General features: G+C 42.3%; 1 protein-coding gene across 1 annotated transcript in view; it reads left to right on the top strand.

Annotated features, from left to right (window-relative positions):
• nyap2a (neuronal tyrosine-phosphorylated phosphoinositide-3-kinase adaptor 2a) overlaps positions 1-13,508 on the top strand; it is a 102,164-nt gene that overhangs the window by 61,033 nt on the left and 27,623 nt on the right. The window contains exon 4 of the mRNA XM_021563189.2: positions 8,860-9,978. Coding sequence (XP_021418864.2) covers positions 8,860-9,978 — 1,119 coding nt within the window. The remainder of the gene's footprint in view (positions 1-8,859; positions 9,979-13,508) is intronic.

Raw genomic sequence — 13,508 nt, 5'->3', positions numbered from 1 at the left:
TCTAAATAAAGTGTGACTGGAAAGGGTTTACTTGGGGCATCTCTTTTTCTCCCCATGGATTAAACCAATAACTAGAAATAAGCTGTTTCCTCTATTAAGCTCTGCTTTTCCTTGTTTTTTTTCCTTTTTTGTGTTGGGTTTTGGTACTCCCTATTATGTGCGTCATCACATAGAATGTTTTTTACTCACCAGTGAATAAGCTGTCTTTTACGCATTTTACTCAGACGAACATTCCTTTTCTATATTCTCATTGTTTATTTAATCGTGTTGCCATTATACACTGACGTGATAACATTGTACATATTTTGTTTACAGTTTATTTTCCTATCATTGATGTTTACATTGACTCCACCTCTATTTCTAGAGAGACGTCAACTTCTGTCCTCAACGCTGCCTGAAGACGACTATTGCAGTTGTATTACGCTACAGTTGTTCATCCCAATTTTATGTAAACTATAGCCTGATCTGCTCCTACGTATGTATTCTTTGTAAATATTATCTGTAAATTGTCAACTAAAATGTTATTTACTGTATGACAAATTATTTCTACAATCAATATTCTTTATACAGATTTCTAATGCAATTGATTTATACTCCCCAATCATCTCTCACTGCAAAGTTACAGAATCAAGGAGTTAGATGGCCAATCCTTAAGGAGTCAATCCTACCATACAGCAGACCCAATCTGATGAGATTTGTATCGAAACAAAGTCAAAAGCAAGAACAACCAAACAAAAACAGCAATACACATATATCAACAAAAACAATACACATACAGTTGAAGTCGGAAGTTTACATACACTTAGATTGGAGCCATTAAAACTCATTTTTCAACCACTCCACAAATTTATTGTTTAACAAACTATATTTCTGGCAATTCGGTTAGGACATGTACTTTGTCCATGACACAAGTCATTTTTCCAACAATTGTTTAATGACAGATTATTTCACTCTTTTCACTTCTATCACAATTCCAGTGGGTCAGAAGTTTGCATGTACTAGGTTAACTGTGCCTTTAAACAGCTTGGAAAATTCCAGAAAAGTATATAATGGCTTTAGATGCTTCTGATAGGCTAATTGACATCATTTGAGTCAATTGGAGGTGTACCTGTGGATATATTTCAAGGCCTACCTTCAAACTCAGTGCCTCTTTGCTTGACATCCCGGGAAAATCAGAATAAATCAGCAAAGACCTCAGAAAAGAATTGTAGACCTCCACAAGTCTGGTTCATCCTTGGGAGTAATTTCCAAATGACGGAAGGTACCACGTTCATCTGTACAAATAATAGTATGCAAGTATAAACACCATCGGACCATGCAGCCATCATACCGCTCAGGAAGGAGACACGTTCTGTCTCCTAAAGATGAACGTACTTTGGTGCGATAAGTGAAAATCAATCCCAGAACAACAGCAAAGGACCTTGTGAAGATGCTGTAGAAAACAGGTACAAAAGTATATATATCCACAGTAAAACGAGTCCTATATCAACATAACCTGAAAGGCCGCTCAGCAAGGAAGAAGCCACTGCTCAAAAACCGCCATAAAAAAAGCCAGACTACAGTTTGCAACTGCACACAGGGACAAAGATCATACTTTTTGGAGAAAGGTCCTCTAGTCTGATGAAACAAAAATAGAACTGTCTGGCCATATTGACCATCATTATGTTTGGAGGAAAAAGGGGGATGCTTGCAAGCCGAAGAACACCATCCCAACCGTGTTCTGCAGGAGGGACTGGTGCACTTCACAAAATAGATGTCATCATGAGGAGGAAAATGATGTGGCTGTATTGAAGCAACATCTCAAGACATCAGTCAGGAAGACGGATGGTCACAAATGGGTATTCAAAGTGGACCATGACCCCAAGCACACTTCCAAAGTTGTGGCAAAATGGCTTAAGGACAACAAAGTCAAGGTATTGGAGTGGCCATTTATAAAATACATTTATAAAACTGCGGAATTTCACTAACTGCTCTCCCAACAGCCTCGGGAAACATTTCAAAGGGAGAGGAAATAAACATTTTGTTAGTTTTCACTTTGCGAAATCTTAATCAGTCCAAACAATTCAAATTTGAAATTCTTACTTTCCAATTAACTTCGCATTTCCTTTGTTACTTTCATTAGTCTACATCACTGTTTCCTTTAACTCAGAAGACCTCTCAATCACCACCACCCAGTACATATACCTTCTGCTGCAACACTTGTTTCCCTCTACAATCTATACTATACTCTACCTCTGTCTTTCCGTCTAACGTTTACTTTACCAGGTGAACAAAAGGTTTTAAATTACAGTGGAAACAAACATAATTACCTGTGACCCCTCCTCCGTTTCGTCAATTCAATAAATCTATTTAAGAATAAGACGGAATAATGTATCTCACGAGATTAAAGCCCCTAGGGTTTTCCTGAGTCTACTTGGAGTGTTTGGTTGTGACAAAGAACGCATTTTGTTATACATTTATTTGAAGAAGAAGAAAAGAAGAGAAGAAAAGACTTGCTTGGGCCAAGAAACATGAGCAATGGACATTAGACCAGTGGAAATCTGTCCTTTGGTCTGATGAGTCCAAATGTACGATTTTTGGTTACAACCGCCATGTCTTCGTGAGACGCATAGTAGGTGAAGCATGGAGGAGGAGTGTGATGGTGTGGGAGTGCTTTGCTGGTGACATTGTCAGTGATTTATTTAGAATTCAAGGCACTCTTAAACATTATGGCTACCAGAGCATTCTGCAGAGATGTGCCATCCCATCTGGTTTGCGCTTAGTGGGACTACCATTTGTTTTTCAACACGACAATGACCCAAAGTACATCTCCAGGCTGTGTAAGGGCTATTTGACCAATAAGGAGTGTGATGGAGTGCCACATCAGATGACCTGACCTCCACAATCACCCGACCTCAACCCAATTGTGATGGTTTGGGATGAGATGGACTGCAGAGTGAAGGAAAAGCATTCAACAAGTGCTCAGCATATGTGGGAACTCCTTCAAGACTGTTGGAGAAAATGCCAAGAGTGTGCAAAGCTGTCATCAAGGCATTGAAGAATCTATAGTGTTAAAAATATATTTTGATTTATAACATTTATAACACTTTTTTTGGTTACTACATGATTTCATAAGTGCTATTTTATAGTTTTGATGTCTTCACTATTATTCTATAATATAGAAAGTAGCAAAAATAAAGACGAAACATTGAATGAGATGGTGTGTCCAAACTTTTGACGTACTATACATGTTGTTGCTATTATTAGGCTAACAGAAGAACACATCTCTTTGGACAGATCCAGGGAGTCTCGGGGATTGCTGGTGGTCATAGGGACAAAGAAAGTCACTCCCTGCCGCTAATTAACTAATGGATAGTTAATTAATAATTTAATAGGCAACTTATTGGAAATGTCAGAATAATTGGCATACCAATAGCTACTGGAGGCCATATGCATTTAATTTTAATTTCAAAGTTCCAATTAGTTGTTTACTCACATAAATACTGCATATTATTGTTAAGAAAAAGGATCACTTCCACGGTGGAGGGTTCAGGCATGGTTCTCCTTTTGTCTATGGTCCAGCTTGCCGAGTCGGATACTATTTCGCTGCTGCTGCTGTTGGCCGGGACGCAAATCACACTTCTCGCCAACTTGGCTAGCCGTGGATATACTGTGCTCTTTTGGACTTCCACCAGCCCAACAGATCTCTTTTGTCTGCCATCACAGGCCTCTGTTGTATATCTTGTCATGTCATCATCATCTTCTTCATCAGCATTCTCTGTGACTTTTTTCCACTCTGAAAAGTCCAACTCTCTACTCTTGGCGGGTTGTGGCACAGACGCTTAGTATTCTGTAGGCTCCTCTGATGGTGGCACAGCCATGGATTGTAAAAGTTTGCGCACATGGTCATAGACATCTTGCCTGTCTTGGGCGGGCAGCATCCTCAACTGGTTGAACTTGGGCCAGATGAATGTTGCCACCTTGTGTAGGTCTTCGATGTTCACCTTCCTCTCCAATCAACCGCTGTGATGTTCCCGCACAGCAGCCTGCTGTTGCTAGTCAAGTGTGTGGGGCTGACAGTGATGCCTTAGTCTCTCTGACCCGAGACAAACCAGGTTAATTAAGAGTAAGATACTTTTCCAGTTCCTTCTGTGTGTCAAAAAAAAATGGCTTTAGGAACTCCAGCGGATACTGCAGGTAATTCTTTTGACTCTCTCTGTGGGGCTCTTTCTGCGGACCTACAGCTTCTCGTGCACTTCATTGTACATGACCTGAACAGAGTTCAGGGTCAGGTACACCGTATTAAACCTTAAACCATCTGCAGCTGGCTCTTTGAGAGTTGCACAGCCAGCCCAGACTGCTTGACATAGCTGTAGAGAGTATAATAAGCACATCATAAACTTTCAAACCCGTTTCATGGCAAATACGATGCCCATGGAAAGCTACAGTGCCTTGCGAAAGTATTCGGCCCCCTTGAACTTTGCGACATTTTGCCACATTTCAGGCTTCAAACATAAAGATATAAAACGGTATTTTTTTGTGAAGAATCAACAACAAGTGGGACACAATCATGAAGTGGAACGACATTTATTGGATATTTCAAACTTTTTTAACAAATCAAAAACTGAAAGATTGGGCGTGCAAAATTATTCAGCCCCCTTAAGTTAATACTTTGTAGCGCCACCTTTTGCTGCGATTACAGCTGTAAGTCGCTTGGGGTATGTCTCTATCCGTTTTGCACATCGAGAGACTGAATTTTTTTCCCATTCCTCCTTGCAAAACAGCTCGAGCTCAGTGAGGTTGGATGGAGAGCATTTGTGAACAGCAGTTTTCAGTTCTTTCCACAGATTCTCGATTGGATTCAGGTCTGGACTTTGACTTTGGTCTGGATATGTTTATTTTTGAACCATTCCATTGTAGATTTTGCTTTATGTTTTGGATCATTGTCTTGTTGGAAGACAAATCTCCGTCCCAGTCTCAGGTCTTTTGCAGACTCCATCAGGTTTTCTTCCAGAATGGTCCTGTATTTGGCTCCATCCATCTTCCCATCAATTTTAACCATCTTCCCTGTCCCTGCTGAAGAAAAGCAGGCCCAAACCATGATGCTGCCACCACCATGTTTGACAGTGGGGATGGAGTGTTCAGGGTGATGAGCTGTGTTGCTTTTACGCCAAACATAACGTCTTGCATTGTTGCCAAAAAGTTCAATTTTGGTTTCATCTGACCAGAGCACCTTCTTCCACATGTTTGGTGTGTCTCCCAGGTGGCTTGTGGCAAACTTTAAACGACACTTTTTATGGATATCTTTAAGAAATGGCTTTCTTCTTGCCACTCTTCCATAAAGGCCAGATTTGTGCAATATACGACTGATTGTTGTCCTATGGACAGAGTCTCCCACCTCAGCTGTAGATCTCTGCAGTTCATCCAAAGTGATCATGGGCCTCTTGGCTGCATCTCTGATCAGTCTTCTCCTTGTATGAGCTGAAAGTTTAGAGGGACGGCCAGGTCTTGGTAGATTTGCAGTGGTCTGATACTCCTTCCATTTCAATATTATCGCTTGCACAGTGCTCCTTGGGATGTTTAAAGCTTGGGAAATCTTTTTGTATCCAAATCCGGCTTTAAACTTCTTCACAACAGTATCTCGGACCTGCCTGGTGTGTTCCTTGTTCTTCATGATGCTCTCTGCGCTTTTAACGGACCTCTGAGACTATCACAGTGCAGGTGCATTTATACGGAGACTTGATTACACACAGGTGGATAGTATTTATCATCATTAGTCATTTAGGTCAACATTGGATCATTCAGAGATCCTCACTGAACTTCTGGAGAGAGTTTGCTGCACTGAAACTAAAAGGGCTGAATAATTTTGCACGCCCAATTTTTCAGTTTTTGATTTGTTAAAAAAGTTTGAAATATCCAATAAATGTCGTTCCACTTCATGATTGTGTCCCACTTCTGGTTGATTCTTCACAAAAAAATACAGTTTTATATCTTTATGTTTGAAGCCTGAAATGTGGCAAAATGTTGCAAAGTTCAAGGGGGCCGAATACTTTCGCAAGGCACTGTATATGAATGAAGTAGGTCTAAATTATTATTATTATTATTATATTGGCTATATTCATTATATTCCTAAATGCACTGTTGCTAAAGGTATTACATGTTTATACAAAGCAAAATAATTTGGATAACATACTGCATTGTATTTATTTTGCTTATATCATCTTATCATAAGTAACCTACCTGACAAGGTACTTTCCTGCTGTGAGCGTTTCAGCAATGTCAGGTGCATCGATTGCCAGTGCTGCTCCCTCAAGGCCATGTCACAGCACCGTGTATAGAACTTGGTTCTGGCAGTCCAGTCTCTGATATGGCCGAAGGGCTAGAATGATGTTGGAGCCCTGGTCAGTTTCCCAAACAATTTTGCTTAATGACGTAGAGTTGAGGCCAAATTTGGTCACTAGCAGCTTCACTTTTTCTCCTGGTTTTGGCATCTTCTGCTGGAAACTGTGCTGTGGTCAGGTTGGAAATCTGCAGTAATATAATGGCATGTTATCATCAGATAACTAAGCTGCCGATAGTCCGTATGTCCGTATGTCAGGATGTTTTAACTTCTCTGTCAGGTTTTCTCTCTTTTCGTCTGCCAGGCTCAGACAACTGGCGGAGACAGTCTGGTGGAGGGGCAGAACAGAGGTAGCATGCACCTTCCCGTAAGTAGCCAGCACATCAATAAGCTTTTGGGCAAGCTCGTCAAAGCCTGCCCCTTCTACAGTATTGAAGGGCCAAACATCCTTGCAGCAAAAAACTGACGGATTTGTCATGTACCGACTACTTTCCTTTAACTTCTTGACGCAACCAATCCCTGTAGCGGGATAATTTTCGTCTGCAACCTCTGAATAGCATAGCGCAACAGTCAAATAATATTACTAGAAAATATTCATATTCATGAAATCACAAGTGCAATATTTTGAAACACAGCTTAGCCTTTTGCTAATCACCCTGTCGTCTCAGATTTTGAAATTATGCTTTACAGCGAAAGCAAACCAAGCGTTTGTGTAAGTTTATCGATAGCCTAGCATAGCATTATGTGCACTTAGCATCAGGAAGCTTGGTCACGAAAATCAGAAAAGCAATCAAATTAACCGTTTACCTTTGATGATCTTCGGATGTTTTCACTCACGAGACTCCCAGTTACACAGCAAATGTTCCTTTTGTTCCATAAAGATTATGTTTATACCCAAATTACCGATGATTGTTTGTCACGTTATGTTCAGAAATCCACAGGAAAGAGCGGTCACGACAACGCAGATGGAAATTCCAAATAGTCTTCATAATGTCCACAGAACCATGTCACGTTTTTTATAATCATTCCTTAGGTAGTTTTTAAAATATATATTCGATAATATGTCAACCGAGTGTGTAGATTTTTCCATAACAGCGGGAGGAACATTGGCCGCTTCACTCAATTGAGCACCATCTCACTCTGAGAGCCCCCACCTCTCCACTTATGCAATGTGATCCTTCACGCTCATTTTTGAAAATAAAAGCGTGAAACTATGTCTAAAGACTGTTGACACCTTAGGGAAGCCACAGAAAAAGGAATCTGGTTGATATCCCTTTAAATGGAGGACAGGCACGCCTAGGAACACAGAGGTTTCAAAATAAGAGGCACTTCCTGATTGGATTATCCTCAGGCATTTGCCTGCAATGTCAGTTCTGTTATACTCACAGACAATATTTTTACAGTATTGGAAACTTTAGAGTGTTTTCTATCCTAATCTGTCAATTATATGCATATTCTAGCATCTGGTCATGGGAAATAGGTTGTTTACTTTGGGAACGTTATTTTTCCAAACATAAAAATAGTGCCCCCTAGCTTCAAGAGGTAAAGTGGCACAGTTACGTTTTTGTTAACAAATGCAGACATAGACGTTTGGCCTGGGGAAGAGGCCGTCGCACCAGGCAGTCGCACCAACATGGCACTACAGAGAAGACGTACCAGTTGTCTTGATGTCATACTTTAAAAATGCCCCGTACCCTTTGCATTTTTTCATTGCCAGAGGATTTGCCAGTGGTTTAACAACCAGGTCAAATGTTTTCCAGAGATCAGACTTTCCCTTTCCCTCCTGAGCAACCAATATACATTTGACTGTGGCTAAACCCTTCTTCGCATCCATTTTGCTGTGTTATAACACTTTTCTGAGGTTATACCCAATTTATTAATGCAATTATGATTGGCTCTCCTATGGTCCGGTCCTACATTATCGGTCATGCCCTACATGCATGGTACATGCACTACATGCAAATGCCACGTGAATAGAGCATGGTAATGGTTGAAGGGAATAGGGAATGTTTTTGCTGTCAAAACAAATGAGGGATTTCATTAACAGAACTTTTCAGTAAGAGAAACAACAAGTAAAACAATGAATTAAAATGACTGTACATGGACAACGGGATACACACTGTTGATGGCTGCACTGCCTGTCCTGCTCGTTGACAGAGAGGAGGAGAGAGACAAGGTGCTGCATTCTTTAAAAAAAATGTATGTACACAGCCAGACAAGCCCGAGCTGGAATTTGAGCCCGGCTTGGAATGACAACTCTACCCCCAACCTTGAGCCTAACGCTAACCCTAACTCTGATGAAACAAATATCCATGTACTTGCAAGTGGGGGAAAAAAGTCCAGCGTGGCAGTCTCCTGCACCTCTCCATGTATATGTATTTATCTGTGTCTTTCAAAAGGGTTAAAAAGCGCAAGTAAAATTTTGGCGTGACCAATAAAGTGATCTTAATCTTAAACAATTCTGCCTCTATTGTCCTTTGTATCATGGTTATCTGCTGATGACCTGTTTTAACGCTACTGTCTGTGTGTCCCCCGTGCAGGGTCCAAGTCGCGACCGTTCAGTGAGGAGTACAAGCGGATCCCTCCTCCCAAGCCAAAGAGGAACCCTAACACGCAGCTGAGTACTTCCTTTGATGAGTCCTACATCCAGAATCATGGCAACAGGAAGGAAGGAAGGAGGGAAAAGTCCTCATCGCAGAGCCAGAGCCCAGCCCCAGATACGGAGGACGAGGACGAGCCTGTCTACATCGAGATGGTGGGTAACATTCAGAGGGAACTGAAGCAACGCCTCCTGGAGGACGAGGACCAGAGTGAGTCGGTCTACGAGGAAATGAAATACCCCATGTTCGACGACATGCTCCAGGACGCTAAGTGGGAACAGGATATGGAGCAGGGTCGTTCCTCCTCCTCCCACACCACCCCCCGGGGGTCCCTCTGTGACATCCCTGCCCCCTTCCCCAACCTGCTCACCCATCGGCCGCCCTTGCTGGTCTTTCCGCCAGCCCCTGCCCAGTGCTCGCCTAACTCGGATGAGTCACCCCTCACCCCGCTGGACGTCACAAAGCTGCCCATGCTGGAGAATGTTGCCACTGGGTACACCAACAAGCCCGGGGGAGGTGCCTCACCCACGACCTCTGAAGCTCCGCCCCCCTCCTCCTCCCCCCACCACCGCAAGGGGGATAGAGAGAGAGACAGGAAACGAGAACGGGAGAAGGATAGAGAGCGGGATCTCCAATTCACCCACACTATCACTGCGTCTGGTCGCTCCTCTGCCCCTCCCCTGCCCTCCACTCTCTACAAGGCATCGGCGTCGGCTCATGGGTATCCCAGAAGCCATTCCGCGTGTCCCTCACCTGTAAGCATGGGCCGCTCGATCACACCGCTCAGCCTCAAGCGCCCACCACCTTATGACGCCCTGAAGATAGGTGGCAGCATGCCCCGATCCACCTCCTCCGTTGCGCATGCCGCCAAGAGCTCAGTTGGTCAGGAAGGGGGAGGCAAACTGAGTAACTCTTCTTCGGCCCACAGCTCCATGCAGAATGTGTCGCGTTCCCGCACCCCTACAAGCCCTCTGGATGAACTCACCAACCTGTTTACTGGTGGCCGGAATATGCTAAAGAAGGGATCGGGAGGGAGGAAGGTCAAGGAGTCCGCTGAATGTGAGTGCCTATGATTAGGTATTGTCAGATACAGTATTTTGTTCATGAGGGTTAAATTGTCTCAAATGATCTATGTAAATTCAGAGGGTGACTGCTAAAAAGTTGCTAAAAGGTATTGATTATACCTGTCAATCTGTCTCCTAACCAGAGACCATGAGCAATACCTAGACAGACACAGGCCATGTCAGTGAGAAAAAAAGAGTGAGAGGCAGTGTCAGAGGGAGAAATATAGAGAAACAGTGTTGGGAATAGAGGAAAAAACACAAAGAGAGAGGGAGGCAGTGTCAGAGGTGTTTTCAAGACGTTCAAACATTCATAGATGACCAGCAGGGTCAAATTGTAGAGGGTACAACAATTCAGCACCTCGGGAGTAAATGTCAGTTGGCTTTTCATAGCCAGGCATTGAGAGGTTGAGACAGCAGGTGTGGTAGAGATAGAGAGAGTGAGGGAGAGAGGGTCGAGAACAGCGCATCTGGGACAAGGTAGCATGTCTAGTGAACAGGTCAGGGTTCCATAGCCACAGGCAAAACAGCAGAAACTGGATCAGCAGCATGGCCAGGTGGACTGGGGACAGCCAGGAGACATCAGGCCAGGTAGTCCTGAGGCATTCCTGAGACATGGTCCTGTAGAGATGAGTCAGAACAAGCCAGGACTGTGCGATATAATAGGGAGTTGTGGTTTCCAATAGACCAATATTCTACACAGTTTAGTGCAGAACATGTGACAATAAACTACAATGACCATAATGCATTGCTCACCCACTTTGGGGCGTCAGGTAGCCTAGTGGTTAGCACATTGGGCCAGTAACCAAAAGGTTGCTGGATTGAATCCCAGAGCTGACAAGGTAAAAATCTGTCATTCTGCACCTGAGCAAGGCAGTTAACCCACTTGGATGTTGATTATGGCAGCCCCCCGCACCTCTCTGATTCAGAAGGGTTGGGTTAAATGCGGAAGACATTTCAGTTGAAGGCAATCAGTTGTACAACTGACTAGGTATTCCCCTTTCCTTTCCTTACTTGTCAGGGAGAGATGATAGAATGCACAAGAGGGAAAGAAAGCAGTTGCTTTGCGAGGTACAGTATCTCTACCTGAAAATACATGATCTTAGTCAGTGCTAATATATATTTTTAAAACATGTTTTAAAAAACATAAGCCTATGCAACATTAACTTCTATTTAAAAAAGTATAAGCCGTTATTTAATACATTTTCTTTTGCCTTTACTACTGTAGCCCATAGAAACGCATTGAAAAACACAGTCATAAATGGCAAAAAAGTAACATATAAAATCAGGAATAAGCTTTTGAAGGGTCTGTCCTGTATCTAGGAGATATAAGAAAGCTCAGGAAATACAGTTGAAGTCGGAAGTTTACATACACCTTAGCCAAATACATTTAAGCTCAGTTATTCACAATTCCTGACATTTAATCCTAGTAAAAAAATCCCTGTTTTAGGGTCACCACTTTTTTTTAAGAATGTGAAATGATAATAGTCGAGAGAATGATTTATTTCAGCTTTTATTTATTTCATCACATTCCCAGTGGGACAGAAGTTTACATACACTCAATTAGTATTTGGTAGCATTGCCTTTAAATTGATTAACTTGGGTCAAACGTTTCGGGTAGCCACAAGCTTCCCACAAAAAGTTGGGTGAATTTTGGCCCATTCCTCCCGACAGCTCTGGTGCAACTGAGTCAGGTTTGTAGGCCTCCTTCTATGGGATTGAGGTCAGGGCTTTGTGATGTCCACTCCAATACCTTGACTTTGTTGTCCTTAAGCCATTTTGCCACATCTTTGGAAGTGTGCTTGTGGTCATTGTCCATTTGGAAGGCCCATTTACGTCCAAGCTTTAACTTCCTGACTGATGTTGGTTTAATATAGCCACAGCATTTTCCTTATTCATGATGCCATCTGTTTTGTGAAGTGCACCAGTCCCTCCTGCAGCAAAGCATCCCAACAACATGATGCTGCCACCCCCGTTCTTCACGGTTGGGATGGTGTTCTTCGGCTTGCAAGCCTCCCCCTTTTTCCTGCAAACATAACGATGGTCATTATGGCCAAACAGTTCTATTTTTGTTTCATCAGACCAGAGGACACTTCTCCAAAAAGTACGATCTTTGTCCCCATGTGTAGTTGCAAACTGTAGTCTGTCTTTTTTTATGGTGGTTTAGGAGCAGTGTCTTCTTCCTTGCTGAGCATCCTTTCAGGTGATGTCAATATAGGACTCGTTTCACTGTGGATATTTATACTTTTCTACCTGTTTCCTCCAGTAACTTCACAAGGTCCTTTGCTGTTGTTCTGGGATTGATTTGCACTTTTCACAACAAAGTACGTTCATCTCTAGGAGACAGAACACATCTTCTTCCTGAGCGGTATGATGGCTGCGTGGTCCCATGTAACTTATACTTGCATACTATTGCTTGTACAGATGAACGTGGTACCTTCAGGTGTTTGGAAATTGCTCCCAAGGCTGAACCAGACTTGTGGAGGTCTACAATTTTTTTCTGAGGTCTTGGCTGATTTCTTTTGATTTTCCTAATATGTCAAGCAAATAGGCACAGCGTTTGAAGGTAGGTGATTGAAATATATCCACAGGTACACCTCCAATTGACTCAAATTATGTCAATTAGCCTATCAGAAGCATCTAAAGCTATGACACAATTTTCTGGAATTTTCCAAACTGTTTAAAGGCAGTTATTTTATTGTATGTATACTTCTGACCCACTGGAATTGTGATACAGTGGATTATAAGTGAAATAATCTGTCTGTAAACAATTGTTGGAAAAATGACTTGTGTCATGTACAAAGTAGATGTCCTAACCGACTTGCCAAAACTATAGTTTGTTAACAATAGATTTTTGGAGTGGTTGAAAAACGAGATTTAATGACTCCAACCTAAGTGTATGTAAACTTCCGACTTCAACTGTATTGTGTATGGCTTACCTTCAGACGAGTCCCGTGACACTTGTGAGAAAAAAAAGAGATTACCATTGTGTATGTGAGAGTCTCCCCTTTCCACATAGTGGTCATACTAGTTTGAAGGCCAAACCGTTCGTACGCTACTGTTTTCACAAGAAGGCCAATTTTTGGGATATCTCATGCTCTGACAAACATAGCTGTATATCGGCCGACATTGGCAGATGTGGTGGATTGAAATGCAGTCCATGCAAAAAAACTGATATCTCTAGCTTAAATTGACAGAATCTGACGGGGATTTTTTAAATTATGTTACTTGAAGGGTGTGTCAATAGACTCTTAAGGATTCAAAACTGTTCTGTAAGCAATGTTTGTACAGTAGGCTATAGGCCAATGTTGGCTTTGGTTGAATAGCCCTGCCAGTGGTGTTCTTCTCAGACCATTTAGAAATTATACATATTTTTAAATGTATGTGATCACAATGGTAATAGATTATTTGTTGTATTCGTTGTGAGACACAGCAGAGTGAGCCTAACAATTTGCCTTCTTTATTTTACTGGACTGATGGCCTGCATCTGATGGTCTGAGGGGAGGGAGGAAAGGAGGCTGACTCACC

This window comes from Oncorhynchus mykiss, chromosome 15 (genome assembly GCF_013265735.2).
Source record: "Oncorhynchus mykiss isolate Arlee chromosome 15, USDA_OmykA_1.1, whole genome shotgun sequence".
Lineage (NCBI taxonomy): Eukaryota > Metazoa > Chordata > Actinopteri > Salmoniformes > Salmonidae > Oncorhynchus > Oncorhynchus mykiss.
The sequence above is the reverse complement of the archived record's forward strand: the minus strand, read 5'-3'. Positions and strand labels throughout refer to the sequence as shown.